At 50.2% G+C, this 23,675-nt stretch overlaps 1 protein-coding gene across 3 annotated transcripts in view; it reads left to right on the forward strand.

Moving 5' to 3' along the window:
* The window catches only part of WDR3 (WD repeat domain 3), a 42,597-nt gene extending 20,076 nt beyond the window's left edge, over positions 1–22,521 (forward strand). For all 3 annotated transcript variants that reach the window (XM_039529287.1, XM_039529304.1, XM_039529295.1), the window contains exons 12-27: positions 4,755–4,848; positions 7,664–7,765; positions 8,652–8,737; positions 9,842–9,977; positions 10,909–10,965; positions 11,466–11,566; positions 12,051–12,162; positions 12,266–12,400; positions 13,967–14,017; positions 14,777–14,842; positions 15,794–15,886; positions 16,451–16,498; positions 18,029–18,072; positions 18,727–18,855; positions 19,753–19,846; positions 20,561–22,521. In XM_039529287.1, the coding sequence (XP_039385221.1) occupies positions 4,755–4,848; positions 7,664–7,765; positions 8,652–8,737; positions 9,842–9,977; positions 10,909–10,965; positions 11,466–11,566; positions 12,051–12,162; positions 12,266–12,400; positions 13,967–14,017; positions 14,777–14,842; positions 15,794–15,886; positions 16,451–16,498; positions 18,029–18,072; positions 18,727–18,855; positions 19,753–19,846; positions 20,561–20,716 (1,504 nt within the window). In that variant the 3' untranslated portion in view covers positions 20,717–22,521. The remainder of the gene's footprint in view (positions 1–4,754; positions 4,849–7,663; positions 7,766–8,651; positions 8,738–9,841; positions 9,978–10,908; positions 10,966–11,465; positions 11,567–12,050; positions 12,163–12,265; positions 12,401–13,966; positions 14,018–14,776; positions 14,843–15,793; positions 15,887–16,450; positions 16,499–18,028; positions 18,073–18,726; positions 18,856–19,752; positions 19,847–20,560) is intronic.
* The last annotated feature ends 1,154 nt before the right edge of the window (positions 22,522–23,675 follow it).

Consider the following 23,675-nt stretch of genomic DNA (forward strand, 5'->3'; position numbering starts at 1 on the left):
CAAGCTTGTTCCAGAACCTACTGACCTTTAGCATTAGAAAGTTGTTGTTTTTTAATATTTAACCTAAATCTCCCTTGCTGCAGATTAAGCCCATTACTTCTTGTCCTACCTTCAGTGGATATGGAGAGCAATTGGTCACCATCTTCATTTATAACAGCCCTAGACATATTTGAAGACTGTTATCAGGTCCTCCTTTAGTCGTCTTTTCTCAAGACAAAATGTGCTGCTTTTTCTAACCTTTTCTCATAGGTCAGGTCTAAACCTTTTATCACTTCTATTGCTCTCCTCTGGACTTTTTCCAGTTTATCCACATCTTTCCTGAAGTGTGATGCCCAGAACTAGACAGAGTACTACAGCTGTGGCCTCAGCTGAGGTCGAGTAGAGGGGACAGTTAGCTCCCGAATCTTACATACGACACTCCTGTTAATACATCCCAGAATGACATTAGCCTTTTTCGCATCTGCATCACATTGTTGGCTCATATTTAATTTGTGAACCACTATAACCCTCAGATCCTTTTCAACAGTACTACCACCGCTAGTCAGTTATTCCCCATTTTGATTTTTCCTTCCTAAGTGTAGTGTTTTGTACTTGATTTAATTTCATCTTGTTGATTTAAGACCAATTCTCTAATTTGTTAACTTTGTTTTGAATTCTAACCTGTCCTCCAAAATGCTTGCAACCCCTCCCAGTTTGGTGTCATCTGCAAATTTTATAGGCGTTCACTTCACTCCATTATCCAAGTCATTAATGAAAATATTGAATAGGACTGACGCCTGTGGGACTCCACTAGATACTCTCCCAGTCTCAAAGCCAACCACTGGTAACTACTCTGAGTACAGTCTTTCAATATTTTTCTTAGCATATGCACAACATGCTTCATGTGGCACATGACCAGTATCCATCACCAAATTTGGTCCGTTGGTTGGATCATTAGCTTCCCTCGCCCGATCAGTTTTGCACCCATCTTACACTAATTTCATCTAGATCACGTGTCACTACTCTGCTTGTGAGAATGTCATGTGGGACTGTATCAAAGGCATTACTAAAATCCAGTTTTGTCATGTCTATAGCTTCCCCCTATCCACTAGGCCAGTAACCCTATCAGGGAAGGAAATTAGGGTGGTTTGGAATGATTTATTCTTGATAAATCCATGTTGGCTATTCTTTATAACCCTATTATTCTGTAAGTGCTTACAAATTTGATTGTTTAATAATTCATTCATAGAATCATAGAATCTCAGGGTTGGAAGGGACCTCAGGAGGTCATCTAGTCCAACCCCCTGCTCAAAGCAGGACCAATTCCCAACTAAATCATCCCAGCCAGGGCTTTGTCAAGCCTGACCTTAAAAACCTCTAAGGAAGGTTATAGTATCTTTCCAGCTATTGAACTTAAGCGGACTGGTCTATAATTCCGTGGATCCTCTTTTAAATATAAGTACTATATTGGCCCTTCTCCAGTACTCTGGGACCTCATCCGTCTGTCCTCCATGAATTCTCAGAGATAACTGCTAACAGTTCTGAGATTGCTTCAGCTAGTTCCTTAAGTATCCTACGTTGAATTTCATCAGGCACTGTTGACTTGAATACATCTTACTTATCTAGAACAGCATGCTGGACTAGATGGACCATCGGTCTAACTCATATGGCCATTCTTATGTTCTAAACGTTTTTAATGTATTCTTTTCCTATTTTGGTCTGCCTTCCTTTCCTCTTGTTGTTAATATTTATTGTGTTGAGAATCTGGTCACCATTAATCTTTTTAGTGAAGTGTGAAGCAAAATAGGCATTAAACACCTCAGTCTTTTTAATGCCATCAGTTATTAGTTCTCCTGCCCTGCTAAGCAGGGGACCTAAACTTTCTTTCATCTTTCTCTTGTTCCTAATGTAGTTAAGGAACCTCCTCTTATTGCCTTTTATGTCCCTTGCTAGGTGTAACTCATTTTGTTCCTTAGACTTTCTGATTTTGTCCCTACATGCTTGTGCCATTCTTTTTGTACTACTCCTTGTCAATTCATCCATGTTTCCACATTTTGTAGGATTCCTTTTTGATGTTTAGGTCATTGATGGAGCCATATTGGCCTGTTACTATTCTTCCTATCTATTCTTTGCATTGGAAGAGTTTGCAGTTGTGCCTTTAATATTGTTTCCTTGAGAAACTGCTATCTTCCGAACTCTGTTATCATTTAGATTTTCTTCCCATGGCATCTTACCTACCTGTTCTCTGAGGCTGTTCAAGTCCGCTTTGTCCTTATTCTGCTGCTCTCACTTATTCCTTGCCTTGGAACGATATAATCTATTATTTCATGATCACTTTCACTGAAACTGGCTTCCGTCTTCAGATTCGCAATCAATTCCTTGCTGTTGGTCAGAATCAAGTCTAAAATGGCTGCCCTTCTGGTTACTACTTCCATTTTCTGAAACAAAAAGTTGCCCCCTATACATTCCATGCACTGTTTGGAGATTTTGTGTTTTGTCATATTACTTCTCCAACAGATGTCTGGGTGGTTAAAATCCCCCATTACTACCTGGGTGTTTTGGATATTTCTGTTTGTTCTAGAAATACCTCATCCACTTCTTCCAGTTTTGATCATCTAAAGTAGAGCCCTTTAAGTCACCCTTATTTGTTTTCCCCATTTATCTTTACCCAGAAACTTTGCCTCTCACCTCCTTATGGACCTCAGAACATGTGTATAAATTCTTGATGTATAATTAACATCCTTTTTTCCCCATCTGTCCTTTCTGAACAAGCTGTACCCTTCTATACCAATATTGCAGTGATAAGATTTATCCCACCAAGTCTCTGTGATGCAAATAAGTCATAATTTAGCTAATGTATTAATACTTCCAGTTCTTCCTGTTCGTTCCCCATGCTCCTTGCATTTGTGTAAGGACATCTAAGATGTTGATCAGATTCCCCCACTGATTTCCCTCTTGTTGCTCCTATGACTATATTGTAATTTTTTATGTCTCCCCCCACAACATCTAGCCCTCTTAAGGTTGCCCTTCTTTATGCTCACCTGTGAGCTGTTGTCACCTGCCCTCTTTGAACCTAGTTTAAAGGCTTCCTTACTAGGTTGGTGAGTCAGCACGCGGAGATGCTCTCCCCTTCTTGGGTCAGGTGCACCGCATCTCTTCCCAGCAGTCCTTCTCCCCGGAACAGCATCCAATGGCAAAGGAAGCCGAAGCCTCCCCTCAACACCATCTGCATAGCCATGCATTCATCTCCAGACTGTGCATGTCCAGGCACAAGGACAAGAACACCACCTGGGACCCCATCTCCTTCACCCTTGCTCCCAAAGCCCTGTAATCATAGCTGATCTGCTCAGGGTCATACCTGGCAGTCTCATTAGGGCCCAGATGGATGAGCAGCACGGGGTAGTGGTCAGAGGGACGGATGAGTCTTTCTGTTGCCTTTCGGATGTGGGCTTGATCAGTCTCCTTCCTGCAGAGTAGCCAGTTCTCTTTCCTCCTCTGGTGTGCTGTAGTTATCTGAGGTTGGCGAGCATCCTCCATCCTGGATGTCTCCGTGTGCGTCCTGCTGATGAAGTCCTTGCCACCTCCTGCAGCTCTTTTACCAGCTTCCCGAGGGACTCCACCAACAGACACTTCTCATACCAGGTGGTTCTCCCTGCCTGGCTTTCTTTGGTGGGGATATGCAGGCTTCATTCCCAGCAAGTCAAGACCAGAAGCTGTGTGGAAGTCTCCAGGGTCAGGATGCCTGTCTCATGGAGTGTTCCAAGAGGTGCAGGCAGAGGAAGAGCTAGCAGTGGTGTTGCTGATGTGCCGTTTTCCTCTCATTGCAACTCTTTTTTGTAGAGTACCTGCCAGTTGTGGGGTGAAAGAAATCTCACATGTGGATTCTTTTTCCATGTTGGATTCCAATCCTGTGTTTTCTGACATAAACCAGCCACTAACTGTGTGGGGCTAGGGAGAAACTTCACCCATGGACATAGCTTTGGGTTTTCTTGTATCTTCTCTGAAGCATCTGATGCCAGCCGCTGTTGGAGATAGTACATTGGACTGCCTGGGTCACTGTTCTAACCCACGATGCTATCGCAGAGCTCCCTCACCGTCACTGACTCCTCAAACGCTACTCCCCTGGGGCATTGCTATCCTCTGAGAACTCCTCCTGCCCTGCCCCCTCCTCCTCCCTGAGCCAGCTGTTTTCAGTTATTTTGTGAGGGAGAGGTAGCAGCCTCCCTGTGTTCTCTCCGATGTAGGGAGCAGGTTTGGGGATCCGGTAGAGTTTCTGTTTGGGTCTAGCATCTTAGAGGTTTCTGGGTGGGCAGTTAACTTTCCTGTGGGCTAAACTGTGCACTGAGGGTTTGATTCTAGGTGGCCCTTGCCCTACCCCAGCCAATGCAATCTCTCACAAGCCTGCTGGGCTCAGCATGTGGCCTGCCAGGCTCATAATACCCCATGGTGTGATAGCCCTTGCTGGCTGAAGTACCCCGTTGCTGCCATGGGCTGCTCTCCTTCCCTCTTGACAAGCATGAGCCAGGGGCTGACTGTGTGCCCAGTTGGCTTTCGGGGAAACCTTTTCAGTGCAGTGCTGGGGTAGCAGCGTTCGAACTGGAGGGCCAGGCTCTGAGATGGATTTGTCCCCCTGAATGGTGCTGTAATCTCTGGCTTCCTGTACAGTGCATGAGAGAGAGGCAGTTGCTGTGAAAGGCCTTTTAGCAACACAGCTCATTTAAAGGGGCGCGGTCTATACACAATGATGGAATCTCGCATGCTGCTTATGCCCACAGGTCGACCCTGCAGTGTATCCGGACCATGGCGTGCGAGTATGCGCTCTGCTCACTCTTTGTCCCGGGAGATCGGCAGGTCATCATAGGGACTAAGGTAACTGGTGGTTTTCAAACTGTGGGTTGCGACCCAGTACTGGGTCACAGTGGCTCTGGTTAGCACCACCGACCAGGCCATTAAAAGACCCAGTTGGCAGTGCTGCCCGGCTAAGGCAGGCTAGTCCCTACCTGTTCTGACACTGCGCTGCACCCTGGAAGCAGCCAGCAGCAGGTCCAGCTCCTACGTGGGGGGGCCACAGGGCTTCACGTGCTGCCCCCGCACCGAGCACCAGCTCTGCACTCCCATTGGCAGCTTCGCAGAAGGAAGCTTGCCCTACCACCCCCGCTGCACCGTTGACGGGAAGCTGCCTGAGGTAAGACCGCGCCTCTGCCCCAGCCCTGAGCCACTCCCAAACCTGGAGCCCCTTCCTGCACCCCAAACCCCTCCCTGGCCCCACCCCAGAGCCTGCACCCCCAGCTCAGAGCCCTGACCCTGTCCCAGCCCTGAGCCCCCCAAACCCAGAGCCCCTCCCGCACCCCAAACCCCTAATCCCCACAGCCCACACCCCAAACCTCTGCCCCAGTCCTGAGCCCCTCCCACACCCCAACCTCTTGTCCAAGCCATGAGCCCCCCAAACCCAGAGCCCCTCCCACACCCCAAACCCCTCATCCCCACAGCCCACACCCCAACCCTCTGCCCCAGTCCTGACCCCCTCCCACACCCCAGCCCCCCTCCGCAGTCCTGACCCCCTTCCACATCCCAACCCCCTGTCCCAGCCATGAACCCCCCAAACCTGGAGCCCCTCCTGCACCGCAAACCCCTCATCCTCGCAGCCTACACCCCCACACCCCAACCCTCTGCCCCAGTCCTGAGCCCTTCCCACACTCCAAACCCCTTGTGACGGGTTGGGTCACAGAACCCCCCTTGGGAGCTGCCACCCGATGAGCCAAGACTACTACTGCCCCTGCTTTCACTGCCCCATTAGCTTAGGACTTCAGTGCCCTGCCTGGTTTGAGCCAGACTCACTAGCCTGCTGCAAACCCAGACCCAGGGTCTGAATCACGTCCCCTAACAGCTGCAGGTTTACCTGAAAGCAGCTCACAGAAGTGTGCTTGTCTTTAGCACTCAGATGCCCAACTCCCAATGGGGTCTAAACCCAAATAAATCCATTTTACCCTGTATAAAGCTTATACAGGGTAAACTCATAAATTGTTCGCCCTCTATAACACTGCTAGAGAGATCTGCACAGCTGTTTGCCCCCCCAGGTATTAACACACACTCTGAGTTAATTAATAAGTAAAAAGTGATCTTATTAAATACAGAAAGTAGGATTTAAGTGATTCCAAGTAGTAACAGACAGAACAAAGTTAGTCACCAAGCAAAATAAAATAAAACACCAAATCTGTGTCTAATCAAACTGAATATAGATAATCTCACCCTTAGAGATGCTTCAGTAAGTTTTTTCCTCAGACTTGGACACCTTGCAGGCCTGGGCCCAATTCTTTCCCCTGGTACAGCTCTTGTTCCAGCTCAAGCGGTAGCTAGGGGATTCTTCATGATGGCTCCTCTCCCTTGTTCTGTTCCACCCATTTATTTATTTTTTGCATAAGGTGGGAATCCTTTGTTCCTCTGGGTTCCCACCCCTCCTCACTGGAAAAGCACCAGGTTAAAGATGGATTCCAGTTCAGGTGACGTGATCACATGTCACTGTAGGACCCCAAGCCTTCATTCCTCCCAGCCTGACTCACAGGAAGGCCTGCCTGCAAACAGAGCCATCCACAGTCAGTTGTCCTGGTTGATGGGAGCCATCAAGATTCCAAACAACCATCAATGGCCCACACTTTGCATAATTACAATAGGCCCTCAAAGTTATATTTCATATTTCTAGTTTCAGATACAAGAGTGGTGCATTTATACAACTAGGATGACCACACTCAGTAGATTACAAGAGACCTTTTGCATGAGGCATATTCCAGTTACATTATATTCACTCATTAGCATATTTTTATAAAATGATATAGAGTGCAACGTCACACCCCTCATCCTTAGCTCTGGGTCACAGGCATCAACAATTTTCTTCAACTTGGTCACCAGAAAAAAAGTTTGAAAACCACTGAGCTGGGGAACCTGCCTAAAAACTTCCACCATTGCTAGTACTGGTTCAGCGCCACTTGTGTTAGCAACGCTGGCAGCCTTAATGAAAATGGGCTGTCCCTGGTGATCTACCACTGCCCTGTAGCCCTCTTCAGAGTGTGTCTGATTGGCTTAGTGCTGAAAGTGCCTGTGGCAGCCCTTTCTGCCCTAGGTGTTGCTCGTGGGGGTTGAGCTGGCCGGTGTTAGCAATGGTGGGATGTTTTTGAAAATGTGATTGGCTGTGTCTAGTGGCCATCGAATGCTTTGAGGGCCAGAGACGGGGGTGCAGCAGGGCAGGAGTGAGGTGTATCAGTGGAGATGCATGTAGAGGTTCCAGGCCAGGGACAGCTGGGGATGCTGCAGGCCAGAAATGTGTCCTCTGTGCTGAGTCCCTGGACAGAGCTGGTGCATTCCTCCTGGCTGCCAGTAGGGTTATGCCTTGGCACCAAGATGCTCCTCTCACACTTCATTTGGTCTGAGAACTCCCATGTTCCCCCTCCCTGTTATGTCTCTTTAACTTAGCTGGGCTCTGCTGCTGCTGGCTGTCTTGTTCCCCACTGGGATCCTTGCTCCTTTAATCACAAATCCTTCTGTCTCTGGGACTCTGTGCTTCAAGTTATCACGCCTTGTTTGCAGCTCAGGCCTGCAGACTGGGCTTTTGACCTGTTCAAGCTGTCTTGGCATGTACTGGAGACAGAATAAAGTTGCTAACTTGCTCTCTGGTAATTTCTCTCCCCAGACAGGGAAGCTGCAGCTGTATGATTTGGCCTCTGGGAGTCTGCTGGAGACACTTGCAGCGCACGATGGGGCCCTGTGGTCCATCTCCCTTTCACCAGACCAGGTAACTTTCTTTTAGTGGTAGGTCTGTGCTGCTCTCAGGAAGCCTGTGTCTAAGGGGTGGCTTTGACGATGCAGAAGTTGGCATTGTAGGGGTTTGATGTGGGAGGTGTTTATCACCTTTGCACTTTTGTTTGGCATTATAAAACATGCTGCTGTTCAGTTCTGCACACCTGAACCTGGCTTGGTAGTACACCAATAGCCCTCTGCTGTTACAGCATGGGATGTCATTTTCTGTGTTATCAAAACAGTGACAGCTCATTGCCTTTCTGGAACACTTCTCATCTGCAGATCCTAGAGCACTAGGAAAACTTTATAACTGATCCCAATAGTGTAAATATGCCCCCTGGAAATGCGATTCTACAAGCAGACCATTTCCGTGTGGTTGATACGGTGTTCTAAGTGCAATGATACGGTCACATGGGTTTTCATCCTACACAGCGAGTGTACACACACATCCACTATCTACAGCAGATCAGTCAAGTTGACCCTTGTTGCTCCAGAAGGTTGTCAATATACCAGACAACCTGCTGGTACAGGCTACATCTTGATTTATCCTGCCCACTCCACCATCTTAAGTTCATTCCTCCTGAAAAAATCCCGTCTGCCAAAGCCTTTGAAATCCAAATGTGTTTGTGTCTTCTGCACAGTAAATAAAAGTTCTGTGTTCCCACTGAACCAATGGTCAGTGTAACCTGCTCTTAACCTTCATGCCATAGAAACTTAAGATCTAGGCTGGGTCTTAAGGTCTTATGAACTTAAGTTCTTGTGTGGAACTTAAGAGCTTAAGGCTCCTCAAGTGTATGGACTTTGCTTTGGGTGTATTATTCTTCCTGAGTGCAGTGAAAGTGCTCTTGCTTGCTTTAATTTTAAACTTCTTTCTCCTTCAGCGTGGCTTTGTAACAGGAGGTGCTGATAAATGTGTCAAGTTTTGGGATTTTGAGCTGGTGAAGGATGAGAATGGCACACAAAAGAGGTGAGAAAAAAGCTGCTCTGGAGGCTGCATTCCTTCTCCCTGCTTGATGGTTTGGCCTTAGTTTTGTTCCTGGTTGCCTTTGGTAACACATGCTGTGTGTGTGTGTGTGTGTGCGTTTGTGTGACAGAGACAGAACAAAGGTCTGAGCCCACATACTGCTGGCAGTTAATGGAGCTGAATGCAGGATCCTCACCACAGCTCTAGTGCCTCCCAGCTAGAATTGAACAACGTTTGTTGACTAAACTGAAATGTTTGGCGGAAACAAGTATCTGTTCTGACAAACTTCTTCATCGGGAAGGTTTCTTGGGTCCAGGATGGTACCGAGTGAGACAGCATCTGAGTGATTCACTCTGCAGCCTAGCGTTTAGACCACTCTCACCTGGCATGTGGGAGACCCAGGTTTGTATTACCTAACCGCTAGGTTATAGAGTGAGTCACTCAAAGTCCCTGCTCCAAATCAGGCAGTGCAAGATCTGACCCTGGGTTTCCCCACATCCCAGGTGAGTGCCCTGACCAGGCAATCAGGTGTTCTGAGGAGGGGTCCCTCATTTGTTCAGGAGAAATTTTGCACATTCTTGTTTTCATTCTGCGTCGGAGTGAAATCAAATTTTTGAAAGCCCCAAACTTTTCGTGAAGCAGAATTGTTTTCTGGCCAGCCCTGCTTCCACTGCCTTTGCAGCCTTGTGTTGCTGTGGATTTGTTGAGTCCTACTCACAATCTCTCGTGGGATTCCCCAGCCCTCCTCCACATTTCAATTGCTTCATTTCATTGCACCTTACTCTCTTAATTTCCCAAACTGAGACTGAGTGGCCTTGTGCTGCTTGCTGCATTCTGTGAATCTATTCCCTGCTATGCTGAATTCGGGTCACTTTTGGGTCACTGGTTTCAAGCTTCCCTCTAACTTCTCAGATTCTCCCTATAGGTGAGTGGTAGATTGGGCAGTGAAAACCATATGTGCACGGCTCCTGGCTCATTTCAGTTTGCTTCATTCCAAGAGCCAAGGAAGGTGGCTGTGCATTGGAATAAGCTTGTGAGTTTGTGTTTACACCCTTGGCGCTCTGCATGCAGGGACAATGATGCTATTTTCCTCTTTGCCACTGCCAGGCTCTCCATGAAGCAGACACGCATCTTGCAGCTGGATGAGGACGTTCTCTGTGTGCGTTACAGCCCCAACCAGAAGCTGCTGGCCATCTCCTTATTGGATTGCACTGTGAAAATCTTCTACACAGACACGCTCAAGGTGGCCTCTTGCCTGGGCTGGATGGAGGGGTTGGGGTGAGAGCTGGTGTGGGGGGCAGTGAGGATAGGGGGCTGACTGGACAGGTGTGGGTTGGTTGCTGGAGCAGAGCTGCTGGCTTACCTGGTGCAGTCGCTCTTACTACATGGGAATGGGGTCTGAAGCAGTAATGTAAGGCTGGGGAGAGTTGAAGGGGCATCTGTTCATTAGCTGGCCAGTAATAACAAATGGGGAAGCCTGCTGACTTCTGGTTCTGGTCCCTATTTACTGACCAGAATCCCACCAAACACTGGCCACAATTCAGTGGGAAATCGTTTAAACTGGGGGGAGGAAATAAAAAATCAGGCCCTCCCCTGGCAACAAGCGTCCTGCTGCACTGGAGGGCAAGGCCAGTGGTGGTGGTGCCCTCCCCACTCAGTGCAGGAGCCTTGTGGGCCCCCTTCCCATCTTTCCCTTGCTCCTCCTCCCTATGTCTGTGAAGAGATTTGGGGGTGGGGCTAGAGCACCTATTTGACAGCTCTCCTCCAGTTATCACACAGGCACCAAACTCTGAAGTCAGTGGCGGAGGGAGAGCCTCCCTGCATGTGAGAGCAGGCCTCCTTCCTGGGAATACTGCCTGGCAGTCAGATGGTCCTTGAGCTAGTCAGTGAAACGGACCAGCATATGATGCTTAGGAGCTGCACATAAAATGCTGACAGATACACAAAGCCAAGCGACAGGCGCTTTCTCCTCTCTAATCTGTCAGTGATCTTGGGTATTGTTCCTAACAGTATCAGCTGATCCCTGTAGTCATAGGCCAGCTGCTAACCTTCACTGTGAAGGTGTTTGGAAGCGCAGGCACCTTTGAATGTAGGGGATTCCAGGGCAGAGCAGCAGGCTTTCAAAGTGCTGTGCCCAGCATTTCTAACTAGATCCATTTCCTATTTCTTTCCAGTTTTTCCTGTCTCTGTATGGACACAAGCTGCCGGTGCTCTGTATGGATATCTCCTATGTGAGTGAAGTGGGGGCTGCTCACAAAAGATCTTCAGGAATTCTGCCAGTGTTTGTGGCCTTAAAAACTGACCACAGCCTTGCTTGGGAATAGAGCTAGGCAGGGCCCTCTAGAACGGTGATTCTCAGCTGGACTTAAAAACCACCCAACTACCCACCTGAACTTGATAGGACCCAAACTAACCCTCACCCATTCCACAGTCCTTTGCTGGCTGCAAAGGATTGTGGGATTAGGTCATGACAAGAACCCACAAGTGAATTTTGGGTGGGGGAAAGTTTCTGTAGAGTTCACTCCCAACATTTCCCAGCCCCCCCATTGGCTGCTTTGGGATGTAATACAGCTGTACGTCCTGTCCTGGTGGATGGAGACTTGTTTCTTTGGCCCTTGCTCATTAGTCATGTACTGTTCAGTCCTAACGACCAGCTGAGAGGTCATTGTTATCCCTTCTGGGTCAGTCAGCCAGTCAGTCATGCCCCTTCTCTCTGCCTTGCTTGGTGTAGGACGGGGCCTTAATTGCAACTGGCTCTGCTGATAGGAATGTGAAGATCTGGGGCTTGGACTTCGGCGACTGTCACCGGTCTCTCTTTGCTCATGACGACAGGTAGGCCCTGGTGTGTGGGGGCTGCAGACTCCTCACCCACAGGAGAGGGATCTGTGATCTTTGCCATGACGGGGAAGTTTCTCCAGTGCTCCGGCGGGGGTGGGATGTGGGCCCCTGGCCTCCTGTGTGTGGCATTGCATAGGCACCAGAGCGGACAGGCACACCTTCCTGAGCAAATGGTGGTGCTCCTGGCTCCTCCTGCTTCCTCAGCGCATTGTCTGGTGTTCATGCCCTGCTATGGAGCTTGGCTGAGCTCCACTGGGGTAGAGCATGCAGGAGAGCGGAAAGCAGCAGAGGCTGGTACAGTTGATGTCGTAGTCTGGTAAATCTCTTCCCCCTACCTCCTGGAGTCCCTGCAATGCCCAGGGAGTGCTGCCACGGGGCAGGCAAAGAGGAGGCTGCTGTAGAAAGGGTGTTGGCTTCAGATATTTCACTGTCTCCTTTCTTATCTGTGTGATGGCGATCGCTTTCTCTCACTCTCCAGTGTGATGACCCTCCAGTTTGTGCACAAGTCCCATCTCTTCTTCACAGCTGGGAAGGACCACAAGATTAAGCAGTGGGATGCGGATAAGTTTGAGCACATCCAGACCCTGGAGGTAAAGGGGTTTCAGAGAGTGACTTGGGCCTGGGCAGCTATTTCCCCTAATGACTGGGAGCATTGGTGGTGGTGATGTCTCACCTCTTTCCTCTGACCTGTAGGGACACCACCAGGAGGTGTGGTGCTTGGCACTCAGTCCGAGCGGAGACTACATCGTGTCTTCATCGCATGATAAATCCCTGCGCCTTTGGGAAAGGACGAGGGAACCACTCATCCTGGAAGAGGAGAGGGAGATGGTAAGAGCATTAGCCTTTTCTTGTGGTCTCCTACAAGAGACAATTCCACCTCAGTTTCTCCTCAGCCACTAAATGCCCCTTCTTAATCTTCTGAGGATCTTACACAGTACCTAAGAGATCTCAGCTCACTGTTTACCTGTGTCTGGGAGTAAGATGCCCAGAGGTGACGGGAGTATTCCAGGGAGATTGCTAGTATTGCAGAGAGAGGCACAGTTGCCTCCAGCATTATCTTCAGGTGGCTCAGGATTGCATTGGCCGTCTTTTCTTTTCTCTTTCCCTGCTATATTGCATTGCAAACTCCTTGCTAACATGCTCTCTGCTATGCTGCTCCCCAGGTTTCCCTCCAAATAGATGTTTTGTTTTCCCCAGGAGTACTGGCTGCATCTTCTCCTTTTGTTCTTCCCTTCAGGTCTTTCTAAGCTCTGCAGGCCCCTGCTTAACTTTCTGCCCTCCGTGGTGTTTGGGGCACTTTCCATCAGTGACAGTGATGGGGAGTTTGTTAATTAGCTGTAGTGTGCACAGGTTGCTCTGTTCCTTAGTATGAGAGGCCCATGCACCCTCTCCACCTGGGCCTGCCCTGGCTGCTGTGGTCATCACTGCAACTAACAGACCCAGGACTGAGAGAATTGAGGGCAGCACCTTCTCAGTAGTAGGTCCATGGCTCAGGGGAGCTGGCAGAGGCCTACCTCGCCTCTTGACCTTGTGCTTCAGGGTTCACCTCTTCACCAGAGCACTCCCCAAAGAGCCAGTGCAGGAGAACATGCCTGGCAGCATGTGCAGAGGAGGAAACCTGAAAGTCTATGATGTCTGGCCTGACTCTTCTGTGGGGATTTTGCTGTGACCCTTAGACAGCACCTCGATATCCCCGGACTGGCTCATTGGAAATGCTGGTGGCAGTAGGATGATAGATAAGCCTTCCAGAGGGAGGTAGATGCCTTCTTCTTAGGGGAGCTTATCCTACATCTCTTCCATGCACTCAAGAGCAGTGAGTTGGGCCTTCAGTGTTTGAGCCTCAGCTCTGGGCACCAGAGGATGAATTAAACAGTGCTGGGGCCATGCTAGTGGGAGAGGTGCCAGTCAGGCCCTGCAGGGACGGCTCCTTCCTGCAGGAAGGGCTGATGTCAGGACGCTCCCAGGCTTGTTCGTGCTGGGCTGTGTCTCAGGAGGGAGCCGCTGTATCTGGATCGTCTTCATTTCAGTTTGACTAGCTGATGCCAGCGATCTCCCTGGGTTGCCCTTGTGTGCGCAGCCTGCAGACTTGTTCCCCCGCCTGCCTGGCCAATGCCGGAGCTGTCACTCGCTCAGCCCTGCGGTGGTGAGCACTGGTGTGATAGTGCAAGTCAAACCCGCGGTGTTGGCCTCCTGAGCTCATGCTGGGCCATTGGAGGAAAACAAACCTGGGAACCTGCATTGGGCTCCCTGCCAGGGGTGTCCCAGCTTTGAGATTGGGCGGCAAGGTTCACACGAGGCCACGGCTTTCCCGGGAGGAAGCTGAATACTTTCATTCTCGCTGTTTTACCCGCGCTACCTGCCCTTGTTAACGTATTGCTTTCTCCTTCGCTGCAGCAAAGGGAAGCTGAATACGAGGAGAGCGTGGCCAAGGAAGAGCAGCCTGTGGTGAGTAGAACTGCCAGACCAGCAGAATATTAATCAGACTGTAAAATGCTCATAAGCTAGTCTGGGTCTGTACTTATGAGAGACTTGTAAGGAACGCTGGGGGGATCTAGTTCGCCGGTACTGGCCCAGTGTGGAGCCTGCCACTGGAGATGCTGGCTTACAGGAGACGGAAAGCCCAGGCACTCATTAAGGAGTTCTGGGCCCTTCTTGCAGGAGCGAGGGGTCCTGGCCTTATTCCCATATAGTAACTGCAGTCTGTGAATCGCAATCCCTGCCTTCTCTCCATTTCGTACATCACCAGTTCAAATCCATGCTGGGTCAGCAGTGTCCGAGGGTTGGCTCTTCAGTGCCTTTGTTACGTGAGATGGATGAGAAGCAACGTGTTTAGTGCCTAAGGCAGGAGGCTTGAGTTCCTTTGCTGACTTGGTCACAGCCTCAGAGCCTTGGTTAGCTCTCTCTTCGCCTGTCTTTCCCTATCCAGAAAGTCTCCTGCCTCACGGGGCCATGGGGGTTAATACTAATGTGGTGCTTTCAGACTCTGGGGTGAAAGCAGTTTATTTCTATATCAATCCATTACCAGTGTAAAGCATCAATACAGGGAACTTGATGGAAAGCCAAGAACATGAGAGGATGGGGAAGGCACTGAGCTTTAATATGCATCAGGGATGTTGACTGTGGAAGGGGTTTGAGCTGCCTGGGGGCTGCATTAGCTGCTTTGTGGGAAGGACTGTAGCTTGAGACATGTCTTGTGTCTTGTAGGTGGCTGGCGAGACCCAGGGAGAGACTGGATTAGCTGGAAAGAAGACCATTGAGACTGTCAAAGCGGTAAGTTGGTGTGAGTGTTGCTAGTTCTTTTCTTGGTTCTCCAGTGTTACTGATAGGCCAGCAGACTCCCTGGAAGGGCTCATGCTTTGAGGAGTAGACATCTGAGATGTAGGGCACCGAAGTAAACTTTCCTGATCAGGCAGAGCAGTGTCACCTCCTCAGCTCGGAGAAGGCGTTTGAGTCCATCCAGAAACGTGCCAGATTGGTGCCTCCCAGAGAAGTACTGAGGCCATCTCCCTCTCTGGTACATACCCCTCCCAGCCAGCAGGCGCCAGGGATGAATGGATTCATTTCCTTTTTGTAAACAGAATTAAAAGCTTTGCATACTCTTTTGTTCAAGCCCGTTGGCTCCGCAGGCATGCCCCTGTGGTAATGGGATGCTCCATCAGAAGTGTAGATTTTTGCTGTGCGTGATCAGGGTGTGTAGGTCTAGCTAGTCAGGCATCCTGCTCCTGGCCAATCCCCGATACTTCAGAAGAAGGTGGAAGTGTCTCATAATGCCCCTTGGCAATTGTACAATGCTGTGGGAGGGTCCTGGGGATCCCTCCGACCCCTGCAGCAATCAGTCTGAGGCTTGGCTACTCTTACCTTAGCAAGTAAAACTACAGAACTTAATGGTCAAAACTGACCAGCCCAGTATTCTTCTTGAAGAGAGAGTGCTTTGAGGCGTTATTCCTGGCCAGCAGGCTGGAATTGCCTGTAGATGTCAGGGGAGCATCTTGAGAGAAACACAGCACCTCAGCAAGATGGGGAATCCTAAATGTTGATTAATTGGCTAGTGCAGGTCACATGGTTTCTACATACTAACTAGTCAGTGGTGCCATGTTTGGAATCTCATGGAATGCTCTTATCACCTCAGCATCCCCTCCCCTCCGCTCCTCCCAATCAGAATATGAGCTCTGCTTTGTCCGGGCCTTTCAGTGACTGATGTGCTGCTTTTGTCCTACACAGGCTGAGCGGATCATGGAAGCTATTGAACTGTACAGAGAAGAGACTGCAAAACGGAAGGAGCACCAGGCCATATGTAAAGCTGCTGGGAAAGAGGTGAAGAGACCTGGGCATGGATATACTTAGTAGTGTGTGCATGTCTCTAGCCAGCTCCATCACCTCAGGGAAGAAGCTAAGCAGGCAAATAAAGAGCTGTGGCAGCTAGAGATGGTCGGTGAAATCCATCTCTTGGCAGAAGGGCAGCATCATTCCCTAGTGCACAATTAGCAGTGCATTTTCTGTTCTGGTTTTTAATGTCCCAGACTGCACTGGGGATTCTGCCTCTGCCCTTGGGGAGATTATTCTATTGCCTAATAGAAATCTCTGCCAGGAGGTTTTTCCTATCATCCAGCCTAGCTGTTCGTTCTGACCTTCATCCGATTATTGCTGGTTACTATGGGAGGCTGATGGCTGGCTGGGTGGGAAAGAATGGAGATGTGTAAGACAAAATGCCCTGTGTGTTCTGAGAATTACACTGCTCTGGCTACAGAAAACTGCCTCTCTGCGTTGGGGGAGCTGGGGGAGTTCCAGGTAGAGGGCCTGGCAGTGTGCATGTCTCTTACTGGAAACTGCGTGTGTGTGTATGTACCTGCCTTATTCTGACCCATTCTCTTTCTCCAGGTTCCCCTTCCTGTCAACCCCATCCTTCAGGCCTATGGAAATATTTCAGTAAGTGGGATGCCCAGTTCATGGGATGTGCACAGTCTGCTCTTGGAAGTCTGGGTCATGGGTTGTCCATTCACGCTCATGAGTTCAAGAAGCAAAAATACATTGTGCTGGCAAGCTCTGAGTCTGGGCCCAGACTTTCGACTCTGAGCACTTGACAGGTCAGATCATGCTCAGAAATGCTCTATGGGTTTGGCAGGTGCAGTATCTGCTCTCTGTTGAAGAGTTGTTGCTTACTGGAGACCTGTCTGCTATGTTGCTGTGACCCATGTAGCAGTAGCTGGAAGCCAGTTTTTCTTTAGGAGACCATGGAAGTTTCAGTTCCTACAGCCTCATTTCTGCTCTTGCCATGGTGGGGTGGCCCTGAGTGGAATGCAGAGCTCTGCCTTAAACAGGCTTGTTTTGGAAGGCTTGGTGGGACTCAAATTGTGGAATTTTTGTTTAGGCTTCCCAAGATATTTTAATTGAAATTCCACATAGATCTAAAATGTCACTATTACAGCATTTGAGTGCTCGTGTAACCCACTGGGTTACGCCAGCTCAGAGCAGTTTTCACTTCTAGATACTAGAAAGTGGGTGTTTGTGTATAATAGTACATAGAAATGAAACATTCTGAGCTTGTGCGTACATTTATATTCCAGTTGTTACGACATTGCCAAATTTATTCCTCCTGTATTAAACAAGTCTATAAAGTCTCTGCATACACACTAATGAATTTTTTAGGCACCCCTGTAGAAATCCTTGTTACTCCTTCATTCTCTCTGTACAGTGAATGGTGCTTGAATCTCTCTCTCAGATGGAGCTGCCTTTTTTCGCCTGCTACTTCCCAGCAGGAGGCTGTGTCTGCTGCAATTTGTGACACAGGAAGTGCTGTTCAGCAGGTGAATGAGAGAAGCTGGGACTAGTAACACTTTTTAGGTAACTAGTTTTTGTGAGGGTTTTTTTAATATAATTTAACAGCTTAAGTGTAAATGGTGTTTATCCATATTGCACAGAACACGTTCCACTAAATTTCAGAACTTGTATAAAATGGATAAACACTTTATATTCAACCTGCTAAATTATTACAAAAATCCCACCAGTACTAGAGTTTTCTGAAAGCAGCTTGTTTCATTCATCTCCTGAGCAGCCCTTTGTGTCCCAAGCTGTCAGCGGATGGGAGATGCGGTGGCTTTCTGTTTCTTTTCATTTTGATTGTATTTAACAACTCTTAAAAGCATGTTCCTGTGTTTCTATAACTAACATGCTTTGAGATTCATTTAATCTAGTGCAGTGGTTTTCAAACGGGAGTACGCAAGCTCTCATCAGGGGGGTATGGAAGAAAAAGCCTGTAATGGTGGACAATGCCATGAAGACTTGTAAGAAAGACTTGGTAATCTAATCATAGGTATATTATGATCCTATCTCAGATGGGGGTATGCGGTAGACTACATTATGTGGAAAGGGCCTAAAAAGTTTGAAAACCACTGATCTTGTGCTCCCTTTGGGGCACTTCCTGACATGCCAAGCTGATGCTGTTTCCTTCTGTTACAGCCTTCAGCATACGTGCTAGAAGTTTTCAAGAAAGTCAAGTCAAGGTGAGTCTCATGAGGCTTTTTGCTGAGCAGGGCTTGCTATTGAGCAGTGAAGCCTGGCTCTGGCTGGAGTTTTGGATTGGCCACTTATATTGGAGGTGGGCAATGGAAGAAAGGCTCGTGTGAATGTCACTGGTAGACTTGAAGTCATTTCATGTATTCCATGGGTAATTCTAATACGAAAGCCACCTCTTTGGGAATGAGTGCACACTGCGGCTGTAGAGTGTCTGCAAGTGGGGAATAAAAATCGTTCCTTCCACGGTGAGAGTTGGCCGAAACTTGTCCATGCAGGTGGGCCAGGAGCTCTTTTACTCAGTGGAGTGGAAGGAAGCCAGTGGGATGTTCCAGGTAGACAGAGCTGTCTGGTGTCTTTCCCACAGGGCAGGATTGTCTGTCCCCCACCCAAATGCTGTTTGCCTGCTCCCTGTCCTGGGCAATGTCAAAGAAACTGTATTCCATCCAAATGGTCCTGGCTTTCTTCAGTCTCCTTCCTCAGAGAGGGGAGCTGCCAGGCTGGACTGTGCTAAGGCTGAGGGGCTTTGCGCAGCATGTCATGCCTGGTCCGGGGCCCATTCTGCAGCAGGGCAGACAGCATGGTGCAGTGTGTTCTGTCCATGGCTGCTGTCAGTCATCCCTGTCTCTGCGCTCTCTCCTCAGTGAGCTGGAGGAGTCTCTGCTGGTGTTGCCCTTCTCGTATGTGCCTGACCTGCTTGTGCTCTTTAATGAGCACATCCAGCGGGGCTCGGAGGTGGAACTCCTCTGCCGTGCGCTCCTCTTTCTGCTCAGGTGAGTCAGGAAGGTTGCTTTATCCTCTCACCTCACTCACTAGTTTGAGTCCAGCAGGATGGTGTGTAGACAGCCAGACCCACTGCTCCTTGCCTGCTTTGTAGCTAGTGAGGAGCCTTTGATCTCCTGGGCTATGAGCCAGCACTTCCCCGAGCTGTGTTCCCCTGAATGCCTGTTGTCCCTTCTCCTTGTGTAGCAAGGGCTGCATTACTTTCCCTGGGCACCTGCCATGCTGGGAAGGGACACATGGGCATGCGGGGTAGGTCTAGGGGATACTCTGAGGTACTGCGGGATGAAGTACATCTTGCCTGGGCCTGTGGAGGATGTGCTTGAGCTTTCTCTCCTGCCCCTGGAGTCCTGCCTGGCAGAGTCGGTCCTGTGTCCCCTGTATTTTGGAGGAAAGGTCCCATCACCCACAGTGTATGTGATGGGGCTGTTGTCAGGACTGTGTGCGCAGCCAGGCTGGGTCAGGACAGGGAACATGGGTCTGGCTAGTATGGCCCAAACTGGGCTGCCAGGCATTGTGTCAGAGTTTGAGATTTCAGAGCGCTGAAGTGCTGATGAAGCTGGGAATTGCATCCCTCATGCCAGCATGGGCTGATGGCCCGTCTCACATCCAGCTCACCCAGAGCAGCCACCTAGGTCTTTAGCCGGTGTGCTGTAAAAAGAAACTTTATGAAATAGCCCCCGTTTCTTTTCCAGTCCACCTCTGTTGTAATATTGATCTCATTTGTTTGCACTCTGATCCGCCTCCTGGGCCCAACTCAGTGGGGTCTGCACCATGTAAACACAATTAAGAAAAGCCCTCACTTTGTCCCCCTCCTGAAGTCCCTTGGCCTGTCGGAATGTCACGCTGCATCTAACTGGGGCGCTCTCTCTGCCTGGCTTGTTCTTCAGGATACACTTTGGGCGCATCACAAGCAATCAGCTGCTCGTGACAGTGATAGAGAATCTGAAGAAAACCACCATTTCCAAAGTCAGCGAGGTCAGGGTGAGTATCTGCAGCGCCCCCCTGCCCGGACTCTGGCATAGTGACTGTACTAACGGTTACAGAATGCATCGTGTTTGTCTCAAAGGGAATGCTAAGTCCAGTGTCTCCATCTGACTCTTCCCAGCTTTCCAGTAGCCTGGCCCTTTGTCATGTTTCTGCTGCATGTGGGGGCGGCAGGCTGGTTCCTGGCTATAACACACAATGCCTCCATCCCCTTTTGATTTTGCTGTGTGGTTTGTTCAGACTTTACTCACCAGTATGAATGTACTTTGTACACAGGACTCTCAAACCTCTCATGAAAGGGAACCATCTTCACCTTTGCCGTGGGCTGATGTGATTGACAAGTAACCTGGAGTGGGGGAGGTGGTGGCCTACCAGGGCTGAGTCAGCTAATTGCTAGCTAACTTTCAGAAAGTGGGTTGTAGCTCCCCCCCGCTCTTTAATACAGAGGAGTGGAGAACAGAGATTCCAACTCCCAGAATGCAGTGCTCCCTCTTGTTCTAAGCGGTAGCTGGGGTCTGGCCATTCTTCTGTGTTGATGAAGTTGGCTGTAGGCTGCATTGCGTAAATCTGTGGGGCTGCATCTTACCCGGAGATGGTGAAAGCAGTAGTGTCTATTTGGGCCAGGGAGCAGGGGGCCTTGGGGATGCTGACTCCCGGCCACTAGCAAGGTTGAGGAATACCCAGTAATGCACCGACCATCTGTCTTTGCAGAATGTGCTGGGCTTCAATATGGCTGGGCTGCAGTTCCTGAAGAGAGAGATTGAGGCCAAGGACGAGGTGACTTTCTTTGCGGATGCGACCGACCGTTTTGAGGAGAAGAGGAGGAAGAGGAAGAAAAAAGAGAAGCTGGTTCTCGCGGTGGTTTAGCTTTTGCTGTCCATAATGCAGGGCAGAGCGCGGGGCTCGTGCAACCTCCATGCGAGGGAGGCTTTCTGAGGGCTAGTGGGCCCTGAAAGTCTCTGGTTCAGTGACTGACGCGGACTCCAGCAGGTCTGCTCCCATTCTTGCATGCTCAGAGGGTGTATTAATTCCCTCCAGGGCACATCACAAATGCGGGGTGGAGTGAGTCCCATTCCCTGGCTTGGATGGAACTTCCTGAACTCTGCTGGACATGTTTACATTTGAATCTTGAATCTGAGGCCGGTCTCAAAGCTGCAGCCTGTCCCTTAGACCAGCAGCCATTAGAAATGGCTTGATTTCTTCCTCGATAGAGATATGATTTGCTCTCAGTGTTTTAACTGAGGGCTTGTCCACGCTGGCAATTTACAGCGCTGCGACTTTCTCACTCGGTGTGAAAAAACACCCCCCACGTGCAGCAAGTTTCAGTGCTGTAAAGTGCCAGTGTAAACAGTGCCCCAGTGCTGGGAGCCGCGCTTGTAGCTACGCCTCTCGTGGAGGTGGATTTTTAGCCGTGACTACACAAGCCACGTTAAAGCACTGCTGCGGCAGCACTTTAGTGTTGCTAGTGTAGACTAGCCCTGAGTGTAGTTTGCAAACTGCTCCTATAACCATGCCAATGTGCCAAGGGGCAGGCGGCAGGACTTTGTGCTGATGTTGCACGAGGGAGTGGTTTACGGGGACACTGGCTGTGTGGTCAGACTGCATTCTCATGGGCTGTTACACGGCCTGACCTTTCCCATCCCTGTCCCTTTAAAATGTTACAAACAGACAACGGCAGCAGTCATGGCCAGCCCTGCAGCCTGGGTCCTCCAAGGGCAAACAGGCGGGGAAGAGGCTGTTTTGATGGGACGCTGGGGGGTACCCAGGCAGCTCTCCAAGGGGATCCTCCCCTCCCCTCCACCCCCCCCCCCCGCCCAATAAAATTTCCCTTCTGCAACTGGTTGTGTGCTTTCCTCCTGGAGTGGTCGCAACTAACCTCGGACCGCGGGGTCCTCAATACCATTTCCTGGGGCTACACACTGCAATTTGTTTTGCCCCCGCCCAGCCACCCCCTACCCCTGTCAGGTATGGGGGATCCATTGCACGCAGACCTGTTAAAGCAGGAGGTTGGGCGGCTCCTAAGCCTGGGAGCGGTGGAAATGGTACCCAACGAATTCAGGAACAAGGGGTTCTACTCCTGCTATTTCCTTATCCCGAAGGCAAGAGGGGGGTCTCAGGCCCATCCTGGATCTGTGGGACCTAAACCAATTCATGGTCAAGCTCAAGCTCTGCATGGTCTCCCTGGCCTCTATCATCCCCTCCCTGGGGAGTGGTACATGGCCCTGGACCTGCAGGACGCATATTTCCAAATCCACATACTTGAGGGGCACAGCCACTTCCTCCATTTCCTGGTGGGACAGAACCACTACCAGTTCACGGTCCTCCTCTTTGGCCTATCCACTGCCCCAGGGTGTTCATGAAATGTATGTCGGTGGTAACAACCTATCAGCAGCTCCCAGTCGCAGGTGCGGGATCTCATCACGCTCCTACTGTCCATGTGTACCACCTTTGGCCGGTTAGTAAACGACACCAAGTCCATATTAGTTCCGGTCCAGCGCATAGAGTTTATCAGGGTGCTCCTGGACGCCTCGACGGCCCTGGCCTCCCTCCCACCAGACAGGTTTGAGACCCTAAAAGGGCTCATTGACTCGATCACGAATTTCCCAGTAACAACGGCCAGATTGTGCTTGCAGCTCATGGGTCACGTGTTAGCGTGCACATCTGTGGTCTGCCACGCCAGGCTCCAAATGAGGCCCCTCCAGCTTTGGCTGGTCTCGGAGTTCTCCCAGGCCCTGGACAAGATGGACAAAAGTCCTCACCATGCCTGACCCGGTGATTGCCTCCCTGTGGTGGTCCAAGGGGTCCCCTTCTGGGATGCGGCCCCATCGTTAGAGCTGGTGTCCAATACGTCCGGCCTGGATTAGGGAGCCCAGGTGGGGACCATTCAGACCCAAGGGCTGTGCTCTGCCATGGAGTTGTCCCTACACATAAATATCAAGGAACTCAGAGTGGTGCACCTGGCATGTGTGGCTTTCTGCTCGCACTTGCAGGGCAAGGTGGTCAGGGTCCTCACGGACAACACAGCCTCAATGTTCTACATCAACAGGCAAGGCAGGACCCTGTCCTCGGCCCTCTGCCATGAAGCCCTCAGACTGTGGGACTTCTGCATAGCCCATGACTCTCCCTGAGGGCCTTTCACCTACCAAGTGCCCACAACACGTGGGCTGATTGCTTGAGCAGGGACTTCTGACCCGAGTGGTCTCTCCACCCAGAAGTGGCTCACCAGCTCTTCCAAGTGTGGGGAACTCCCCAGGTGGGCCTGTTTGCAATGACGCAGAACAGGCATTACCCCGTTCTGTCTGGGGGGGGGCTGGGATGGGGTGCTATCTCAGATTCATTCCTCCTGTCCTGGCCAGACCAGTTTCTGTATGCCTTCCCCCCGTTACCCCTCATCAGCAGGGTCCTGGAGAAGGTGAAAATGGACAAGGCACGGGTCCTCTTAATTGCCCCGGCATGGCCCTGGCAGCATTGGTACGGGACCCTCACGGGCCTGGCAGTGGCCCCGTTGTGACCGTAGCCATCCAGACCTACTCTCTCAGGACTGGGGCTGCCTACTCCATCCCAACTTAGCGGCACTCTACCTCACAGCGTGGCTGCTCAAGGGCTAGGAGGGGAGGAGCGGCCCTCCACACGCTGCACCTACTTGGCTAAGTGGTCCGGGTTTGCTAGATGGGCTGCTGAGCAGGGTATTTCCCCAGTGGCCACCCCAATCCATCTTATCCTGGACTACCCCCTTCACCTGAGATCCCAGGGCCTGGTGCCCTCATTGGTGAAGGTGCACCTGGCAGCCATATTGGCCTTCCATCCACCGGTGCAGGGACACACG

Source organism: Mauremys reevesii, linkage group 1, assembly GCF_016161935.1.
Source record: "Mauremys reevesii isolate NIE-2019 linkage group 1, ASM1616193v1, whole genome shotgun sequence".
In the NCBI taxonomy this organism is placed as follows: Eukaryota; Metazoa; Chordata; order Testudines; family Geoemydidae; genus Mauremys; species Mauremys reevesii.